Genomic DNA, 10,136 nt, shown 5'->3' with positions numbered 1-10,136 from the left:
CAAAAAGAAAAAAAATATAGTCCAGGCTTTTTCATTTTTTTTCATATCAAAAACTATACAGCTCTGTTATCTCCTCCCTTCTCAACAGTGGCATGAAAACAGACACAATTACAAATGTCAATCAGAGAACACACACGCACACATCTCATTCTCACACTCAAATTAAACCCTATTTACTCTACATGCAAAGAGATCAAATAAAATCACAATTGAAGTGAATTAAAAAAGTATTTTATCCACCAAAGCAGGTTTTCTCTGTTATATTACATTCTTCTTGTTTTTTTATCTTTTTTTTTTTTTTAAGCTGTTAAATTCATTCATAGCAACTCCAACTCGTCGCCGGATGGCCACAGGGGTGGCTACGCTGTCAAGCCGAGATGCTGCTACGGTGAACATCCCAGGCGTGCGTGAATTGATTTGTCTTCTCATCGGTGGAGGAGACGCCCCAAAAGGAGAGGCTGAGAAGGAAGCAGGACGACAAGGAAGAAGGAAGAAGAGCGGCAAAAAAAGAAATATCCACTCGTGGCAAACGAGGCCAAGATCCCCGTGTTATTGATGGACGGCAGCATCTGGGGAGAAAGAAAGAAAAGAAGGTTCTGAGAAGCTGCATCAGTCACGGCGGTTTTCAATGTAAACTGTTTCTACTCTGCATCTAATTCCAACCAACTACGCTGCTCTGCAGCTCGACGGCACATTGGACTCCCCGGCCAAAAAAGTCCAGCGTCAGAGAGTGCCAGGCAGAGATAATGCAAAGTATATGTGTGCGATATTCGATATGCGTCCTTGATTTATTGGCACAAATCAAAAGCACACAAATAGGCAGCTATACAGCATCTGTGTTTGATGACTTTGAGCCGGTGCTGTTGGAGCAGGATATGTTGGCAAGCTGTGATAACGCTTTTGTTCAGTCGTTAACAGTTTCTCATGAAGAAATTTGAAGAAATATTTGAATACGCACAGAGAAAAGTGAAGAAATAAATTAGTTAGCTAATAGCTATTTAAGACACAAGCTTTAGAGACGATTCTTGAAACAAGAGTCAAATTGACAAACTTTATATGTGTGACGCCATGCTAGCAGATGAACAAGATTCAAATTGTTGTTAAATTTGCAGCTGTTTTCTCAGCCAAATGAGGAGCATGTTGCTGCACTGAGGTCCTGTTGGTTCACTAAGCTGCCACTCCGCAGGTCGGTCCAAGTTCACCAAAAGTTACTGGTAAAAGCTTTTAGACGTTACCCGTCGGGATTTTATCCGTCAACAACATGGAGCTGCCCTCCATGTTGTTGGGTGGCGCAGAGGTTGGAGCGAGTGCCCAGTCCTCTGAGCCTTTGCTCTCTCTGCTCCCTTCCTGTCAGATTACGTTTAAATAAAGGGCACTGGTGATTAAAAAAAGCTGCGCAACATCATTGAAGATGGTGCGTTCCTGTGCTTTTCTGTGCCTCGTCGTCGTTTGAGAATTTTCCTGGTGAACTCACAATCCGCTGATCTGGTGAAATGATGTGACGGACAGATAACATACAAACTTGCATGGTCCAGAAAATAGTCAGACACCAAACCACGGACCATATTCATAATATTTACAGTTCAATTTTAAAGCCCTCGTGAGTAATGTTTTTCCCTTAATTAGAAACAATCTGGTTTTCTTTTACTTGCCCAGCATAAATATACAATATATTATTGAAAAATCAATAGATTCAAATGTTTACAGAAGAGGCATCTGCACATTTTTGTCGATCAAAACAGAAAAAAATAGAACAAATGTCAAACATGTGCATCTTTAAAGCAAAACCATGCTGTTCCCTAAGGTATCATTTTAATGGGTTTATTGTTTTTTTCCCTATTCTTAATGTGTTCTGTCAGTTCTTTTAACTAAAACTGAATAGGAGTCCCTCATTTTGTCAAAAAGCTTGCAAATCAGCCAAGTTTGTTATCTGGTAAAAGTCACCAGATGTTCATGATCCCACTAATAATAAAATGGCATTTTAAATAGCTAATAAATAAACAAAGACTTTACGATTTCTATTTTAAAAAAGTATAAAAATCTCACTCTAATAGGGCAAAAATGCACATCTGCATCGAGTAAATCTCAAATGCTCACCACTAGAGAAATGAAGCAAAAAGTGCCATTTTGGGTTAACAGTGGTGTTTTCATAAAAAAAAAAAAAAAAAAAAAAAAATCTTTTACACACATCCAATAACATTGGAGCTCCGACTTGAGAAAAGTGCTTATGGAGCTCAGTAGAGAATCAACTGGCTGTGTAAGCTAAATCTGTATTTTACCATCCTAATTAACTGAACTCATTTAAAAAATGCACATTTCTCAAGAGAGCACAGGCAAGAGGAGAAACAGTGACATCACCATTGTTCACCCAAATACACCGAGACCGCAGCTGCACCTCGTAGTGGGATCTTTAAATTTTCCAAACCCTTTTCCAAAAGCTCCGTTTGGCTGACTGGGTGTCAGCTTCTGATTAATTCTTCTCATTAAGATGCCAGAGGCAACAGGCCTGCAGACTGATCACAGAACAGTGCCTATTGATCTGCTCCGGTTGCCTGAGGTGGTGCAACCTGCGTGTTAATTAACACGGCTTCTGGAGCACAGGGGCCAGTGTTGGGGAGGTCCAGGGGAGATCTGGTGACTCTCACTTTGTAGCTGCACATGCATGACATTAGAAACTCAACACCACAACAAAGGAAAGCCTAATTCAGTTTCTTTATGTGTTTGTTGGTTTGGGCAGCAGAATGGAAAAGTACTCACCTTGATGACAGCTTCAGTAATCCTCCAATATTTTCTAGTTTTTTTTTCTTCTTTTTTTCTTTTCTTTTCTTGGAGCTGATGACTGCGTTTCCATTTATATCCACATTATCCTTTTGAGAGAAAGTAAAATCCATCATCTTGCCTCCGGTTTATGCAACCAATTCAGGCGTTCCGAACAAGCGTCCGTTCAGAGTGGTTACGAATAGTCTGTAGCGGCGAGGTGAGGGCTTTGATTCCGATGGGAGACAAATGGAAGAATCCAAAGTGTGTTTTTATCGAAGGTGTAGGAGGGATTGTTTTTTGGGAAGACAGGGGTGTGGGAAGTCTCCTTCGGAAGATCAAAGACATTCTCAGTAACGCCCAGCGGGCAGCAAAATCTGGCATTCTGGGAGAAAAACAAGGTCAGAAGAGAGGCAAGACCACAAAAAAAAAAAAAAACTCCTTGAAATAAGCTTTCACTGCACCAACATCTCCCCAAAGACTGCAGCCCTCAACCTCTGAGATATTCGCAGGTAGCATCCTCCACTTTCCAAGAGATATCAAACAGATCCAGCTGACGGAGAGAAAGAGAACAACGGTGGCCGGGGCAGCCTTTGAGTCCCGCAGAAACAAGTCATGTACTATAAACACAGTCACAGGAAATTCAAAAAGTCTGTTCCTTGGACTATTCCAGAGGGAAAGTTCCAAGAGATAGCTGTTTGCCCAAGAGGAGGAAGAAATGTCAGATCCCAATACCTCCCTCCTTCCTTCCAGACCTTTAAAGGCACTCCAGATTGGCCTCTTGGAAGCACTTTTTCAGCCGCCCGCCCCGTGAATCCAAAAAAATGCTGCAGACAGAAGTGTTCCATTCTCCAAAACAACAAAAAAGGGGGAAGGTAAAGGTCAGATTTTTGAAAAAGTGCCAGTTTAGACACCTTTTTTTTTTTCTTCTTCATCATCAAGGTCTTGTTTTCTTTTAGATCCAATTTAAAGTGCGTTGATGAGGTAAACTATTTCTTCATAGTTTGTCTTTTTTTCTTTATATTTAAAATTTTTTTTATTATCTTTTCTTTCTTTTTGTAAGAAAAAAAAAAGTCTTTTTGATTCCTTTGCTTCCTCCTCTCAGACAGGAACCATTCTGCCTTGGATCTGTTGCATTTGGGACAGCATACTCTGGACGCTGGTCAGGATCTTGTTCTGATGCGCAGCAGAGGAGATGCCTATGCGTGCCATGTCCCTGAAAAAAAGACGAGGAAAAAAATGTTTTGTTTTTTTTTAGAAAATTAAAAAAATATATATAGATGATGAATTTTACATCACTGGGAATTGGCTGAACAGTTTTTCTGTTGTATAAGTTTTTTTTTTCTTACGAGTAAGCAAAACTTAGTTCTGTTTTGCTTGCTTTTTTCTACCGTTTTCTAACGGTAGAAAAAAAAAGAAAGAAAAAGATTAAAGTCCATATAGAATTGTGTTGGAATTACCAATGCTTCATTTATTATAAAGCACTAATATATTTTAAATACAAATTAAAAAGACATTTTTTATATGGTCACCAATTAGCAGACTGTAGGAAGCAAATAAAGATGCAGAATTTAACATCTTCAGCTCGTGACATTTTTGTCATGTCTTCATGTATTAAAAACACAGGTATAGACATGAGGCAGATTATGAGGAACATCAAGTTCTTTCATGTCTTAAAGGTGTGGATTATTTTTTCATCAACAAGTGTGATCATTGCTGGGATATGTTTAAGGATTTTTCTAGCTATTTAAGGTCATAGAAACTTAAAAAGTTGTTATTATTAATCAATTTTACTTCTTTGTTTCCAGTCTTTCCTTCCTTTTTGTCTCTGTTACCACCCGTTTGTACTCACTCCTGTGTCATGTGGACCACAGCTTCCGGAGTGGTGTAGCCGGCTGCAGTGAAGTTGTCACTGTATCTCTCCATGCCAATGGCCTGCAGCCAGTCCTCCACTGTGCCCACTGCGGAGGACGCCTCAGGGCTCCCTGGCTCCAGCAGGGTGGTGCTGGGCCTGAAGTGGGTGGAAGATAGAAAAAAAAAAGACTTTTTATTTTTGTCCTTTTTTATTTGAGTAAATACCACCATCTTCCACTCGAGCTCTGTTCTTATTATCTGTGTTAAATCTTCTGCCCAAGTCAAAAATCCAAACTATAACTTACAAAGGAGTTTGCAAGCTGACTTGAAACTTTGACTTGAAATATAAAGACACACGTATTTCAGAGATGAATTATTACTCCCATAATAAAGACAATGACGATTTGAAAACTGAAATTTTTATTTACTCAGTTTATTTTTGTCTGACACTAAGATTGTGTTGCTGATCTGAAACATTTTAGTGTGCGAGAAACTAAAGAGAGAAGAAGTGTGTGAGGGGGAAATACTCCTCAGCTCTGTACAACATCAGCACTACATGAAAAATATCTCTCATTCTGCTGTGTGATGAATATCACATCCTGTCTGATGACGGAGAACTACCCACAGGCTGTGAAAATCACCACGCTACATTTCTCTTTAGCTGTTCTGCTTTGAGGGAAAACGCACATCTGTCAGGGTCGCCTCTGGTTTGCGTCGCTGCCTTGTGGGTGCTACCTGAACGCAGGCCAAGTTCAACACAGTTCCTCCCTGAAGTGACCGACACTGTTAGTTAATCCTTATTTTATACAAAACATATAACCCCTTCACGAAGGTGCATTTTACAGCACAGCTGGGTCCCCGGCCACCTTCCCATATTCATCATCGAATCGCCCACCCCTTCTGTATTTTTTTCTTTTTTGCTGCTTCTCTCCTTTCTGTTGAAACAGTCCTCTCAACCATGAAAAATCTACACGGAGGCAATGACTTATTCACTGTCGTCCCGCTCTGGTAACTTTCTCACCGTTCCATATTCTCTAACCCTTTTTTTGATTTTTTTTTCAATAAAAAAAAAAAAAAAAAAAAAAAAAAAAACTATGCTGAGGTGAAGTAAGGTAACGTTGGACCCCTTAAGTCACCTCCACTCATTAGGTGGGAACAGAATGAGTGCGGAGATCCCTTTAAACCCGCACACGCTTCTCGGTCCGTAACTGCAAAAGGCCTCATTTATAGGATCCAGCCCCGCTAATTATTCCATGAGGACTCCCTCCTAGCTCTCCCCTCGTCCCCTTAGGTGACTGTGAGTCTGCGCAACCCGCTCGCGTGCGCTCACACACTCGTTAAAGTCAAACAGACTCCCGCTGCTCCGTGCCGAGTCTGTAAACACACAGGTCATTCTTAACGCTTTTAGCCGCCGGAGAGTAATGGCGGCGGAGCTGCAGGGTCGTGTTTGTTTCTAACTCGCTGTTACATCGTAAATCCCCCCCCCCCCCCCATTAGAGTGGCTGCATTCCTGAATGTACAGCGCCATTAACGCGAGTATGCAGAGAAATCCATTAGGGAGGGTATCTGTGCGGAAAACAGCCGCAAAATGCTGCTAGATAATGTTTAATGGCGATGTGAATAAAAAGCGTAGATGTGAGCGTGCGTGGCCAGATACTAACTACATAGTGCATTATGTGAGTTTAGTGGTTAGTACATAATTAATTACATATTTTAATCTCAAACAACTGTGCTTCCCCATTGCGTGGTTGACGTGCTGTCCAGAAAATAAAGGCTTTTCATCAGTCTTCTTTGTGACAAAGCTCAAGCTCAGTCGGACTAGGTGGTGTGAAGTGTGCGTTTTATTTGTTGGACAGAAATCTCAAATTTGTCCTAGTTCAACCACAGCACTTTGTTCCTATTGTGTCCCTCGCATGGGTCGGTGCAAATTAAAAATTGGACTCCCGTCTTATCAACAACCTGTAGCTTTAAATCGGGTTCTCTTTAGATCATTTGTCTGTAAAGCTAGAACTTAAGTGTGCACACCCAGTTTTAGCATCAACATGACCAAAGAGCCAGTCTTATAAAAACCGCCATCCCAGCATCACGTTTTCTGCGGTCTCGCTCCGTCACCTGACAGCGGTCTCTCCCCCGGTCCTCTTCAGGGTGTTGGGGTTGCGGATCAGCTTATCCAGCATGTTGACGATCTGTCCGAACTTTGGCCGGTCGGCTCTCTCTCGCTGCCAGCAGTCCAGCATGAGCTGGTGGAGAGCCACAGGGCAGTCCATGGGTGGAGGCAGCCGATAGCCCTCATCAATAGCCTTGATCACCTAGCAAAACAGTAGATGGATGCTGATGTTAATTCCCAGGATTCTGGTAGTTTTTTTTTTTTTTTTTTTTTTTTTTAAGGAAATGTAATTACTTGTAATGTATTTTTCCTTGAAAAAACTTTTAGTTTAAGTGAAATTCAACTCTGTGTTATCATAAATGGAATATAAATGTCACAGAAACCAGGTCATGCTGTGTGTTGCACATTCTTATCTTAATTAATGTTTAAGGTGGAATGATAAAACTAATACAGACTGTCTGTTATTTACGAGCTGTTACACACAATCATGTTTCCTCAGACTTACGTCTTGATTACTCATGTCCCAGTACGGTCGCTCGCCATATGACATCACCTCCCACATGACGATGCCGTAACTCCACACATCACTGGCTGAGGTGAACTTCCTGTAAGCGATGGCCTCTGGGGCCGTCCAGCGAATGGGGATCTTGCCTCCCTGTAATTGGATGCCGGGCTGATAAATTAAAGCTGACAAATAAGGTGACCGGCGCATACACAGCTGGGCACACGGATACAAAAGACACACGCTCGCACGCTCACCCTGGTGGTGTACGCAGCCTCCGGGTCGTCTTCCAGCACTCGTGACATGCCAAAGTCAGACACCTTGCACACCAGGTTGCTGTTCACCAGGATGTTGCGAGCGGCTAAGTCGCGGTGAACGTAGCTCATGTCTGACAGGTACTTCATGCCTGATGCAATGCCGCGCAGGATGCCAACCAGCTGGATGACTGTGAAGCGACCATCATTCTTCTGCAAAAAAACAGAGGAAATTCCCACTGTTGTAGATGTCAGGACTTTGAATCACTAGAAAAAGGAAACAAAAAACACCTGAGGAAATGGATCATTTGTGTGTTTTTGAAATGTGAAAATCTGAGAATTGTGGAAACCTGGTTTGCGTCATTGTAACAACTGCAACATTTTGTACTCACATATATCATCTTTTTCTGCTTTATCTCATACATATACAGAACACCCTGCTGGGTAGGTCTACTGGGCAGGTTCTTGTGGTGGCACGACACGAGACCATCTACTCTATCGGACATGACGATGACACAATGACAACGGTCAGGAGTTTGGTCCATTGTCCAAAATGTGCAGCACAAGTGGTGTGAAAATTTCCAGCACTTGGTTTCAAATCTAATTTTAAGCCACATTCTCCAAACTATTCTTGACTGGCATGTTTTAGGAACTGGAAACATTCCCAACAAGTACATTTTTCTTGTGTCTTTCTTTTGTTTCTTGTACGAATGAGAAAACTGTGAATTCCTTCTCTTAGTAAACAGCAACAGCATCACTGTTTTACTGCACGCTCCGTACAACTGAAGAAAATTCTAGTAACTTTCTCTTGCATCTCAAGTTTGATGAGACGTTGAGGGGTGTTGGTAACCCTAATTTTACAAAGTCTTGCTATACCCTGACTTTGCCACTTGTGTTTCTGAATGAATTATTCCGTGAAGGAATAAAAAATACCAAAAAAATGACAATCATAAACGGCAATGTTACAACTTTAATACTCGACATGTTGCAGAAAAAGGAGCTACTTTTAGATTATGTTATGTGTTTTTGTTTAAAATGTCTAATGCATGAAGGTATTTGCAGCAGTCACTAGTCTTTGCATTTTCCTCTTTTAAATGTCAGCCTACTTTCCCAGCATGTTCTGTGTATTGCCTAGGATCAGCGAGCATCTCGCGTGTAGTGAACCTGAAAAACAGAGGTGAAACCTCCTTGTCAGGAAAAGCATGAGTTGATCAAAGCGGATAAGGATTAGGGTCGGTGTTTGTGAACCAACACTTGTTATTTCAGCGGATGACATTACAGAGATAAGATGGCATCGCTACAGTCATGTCACACACCGACACCCGTGCACAAGTCTGCGCGGACAGAAACGCATGACTGACCCTCAGGAATGCATCCAGCGATCCGTTCTCCATGTACTCCGTGATAATCATCACCGGCTTACCTGGAGAAAGAAAGAGAAAGAGAGAGAGAAGGGAGAAGCAATGGCAGATGATTATGGTGGCAAACGATGCACATCGCAGCTCCACACAGCAGGCGGGATGTTGAGGGAGTGTATGCATGTGAGTGTGTGAGGATGTTTGACTGCCAGGCCGTCCATCTTGGTCCCACGGTGACTTAATTAGCGCTCCCCGACCATCATGTCTCTCCTGCACATTCAAAAATCTCCCCAATAAAACAAAACCCCGCCACACACACACATTAAAACTCACACCATCTTGTGTTTATGCAAATGTGAAGTGACATTGGACACACTGTGCAAAGTCTGACTGCAGTCAAACACCCAGAATCCCCCCAGACTCCATACTTATGTCACTCGTTGCCCCCTTGCCCTCCCTCTTCTCTGTCAAATTTCAACGCATCTGTCACTTTCGGATAGCGCCCCTATTTCTTCCGCGTTTTTCGCTCAGACGCTTTTCCCCTTTGGACCCGGCCACACCTCTTTTCACCTTTTCTTTTCTGCAGGGGGCGGGGAGCTGCTTCTTTATCTGAGCCAAGGCAGACGGCAGAACAGGAGGACGTTTCCCGGTGGGTCCCTGCTTAACGTTGGTCTCTACAAATGAGGGCGGACGGGAGGGAGGGCGGGGGAGCTAAACATGATTGTATGTGTGTGTTTGGAGGGGGTTGTGTCCATCAGCAAAGTGGCAGCAAGCTGCAAATTTCTACTCCATACCCTATGTATTCTGTTTTTAGTCATCCATTTTCAACTAGACCCGCACCAGCGTATTCACCATTTTCCTCCAGCCCCCTTTACTCTATAATCCCTAAATAAAAACAAATGCAAGAGTTGTCTTAATAAAACCAATAACTGGGAAACATTGATTTAATCTCTGTAAAAAAAAATACAAGTGTTCTGTGAGGAGCTGAGGATAATTAATGAACTCTGGTGAACACTGCTATCATGTTTTATGTCCACCACCTCCCAGCTGGAACACGGTGGTGGCAGCATCATGTTGTTCCGATGTGAAAGACTGTGAAGATTCAACTTCCAGCAGGACAAAGGCACTAAACATACATCCAGAGCTCCAATGGCATTAATAATAAGGAAGATGTGTGCCAAAGGCCAATTGTACGTCTGGAAGACCTTCAGAGATCAATAACTCGGGTAGTAGACTCATTTAAAATGACAACTACTCACAAATGTTCCCAATACGGAAAAATGGCAAGAGGAAAGCCAGTTTCT

The 10,136-nt window shown here is 42.2% G+C and overlaps 1 protein-coding gene and 1 long non-coding RNA gene across 5 annotated transcripts in view; both read right to left on the bottom strand.

Annotated features, from left to right (window-relative positions):
* Positions 1-274: 274 nt before the first annotated feature.
* On the bottom strand, positions 275-3,149 carry LOC106935213 (uncharacterized). Its single transcript, XR_001421848.1, has 2 exons — positions 2,758-3,149; positions 275-569 (listed from the first exon to the last, which is right to left on the bottom strand). It is a non-coding gene; the product is annotated as an uncharacterized LOC106935213 (long non-coding RNA).
* A 535-nt stretch (positions 3,150-3,684) lies between these two features.
* epha4a (eph receptor A4a) overlaps positions 3,685-10,136 on the bottom strand; it is a 69,595-nt gene continuing 63,143 nt past the window's right edge. For all 4 annotated transcript variants that reach the window (XM_015015569.1, XM_015015570.1, XM_015015571.1 and 1 more), the window contains exons 12-17: positions 8,836-8,897; positions 7,478-7,687; positions 7,224-7,373; positions 6,724-6,920; positions 4,610-4,768; positions 3,685-3,973 (exon numbers count right to left, since the gene is read on the bottom strand). In XM_015015569.1, coding sequence (XP_014871055.1) covers positions 3,859-3,973; positions 4,610-4,768; positions 6,724-6,920; positions 7,224-7,373; positions 7,478-7,687; positions 8,836-8,897 — 893 coding nt within the window. In that variant the 3' untranslated portion in view covers positions 3,685-3,858. The remainder of the gene's footprint in view (positions 3,974-4,609; positions 4,769-6,723; positions 6,921-7,223; positions 7,374-7,477; positions 7,688-8,835; positions 8,898-10,136) is intronic.

Source organism: Poecilia latipinna, unplaced genomic scaffold (assembly GCF_001443285.1).
Source record: "Poecilia latipinna isolate Pla-1442-1.1 unplaced genomic scaffold, P_latipinna-1.0 Scaffold1928, whole genome shotgun sequence".
NCBI classification, from domain to species: domain Eukaryota; kingdom Metazoa; phylum Chordata; class Actinopteri; order Cyprinodontiformes; family Poeciliidae; genus Poecilia; species Poecilia latipinna.
This window is presented reverse-complemented; position numbering and strand designations above follow the sequence as displayed.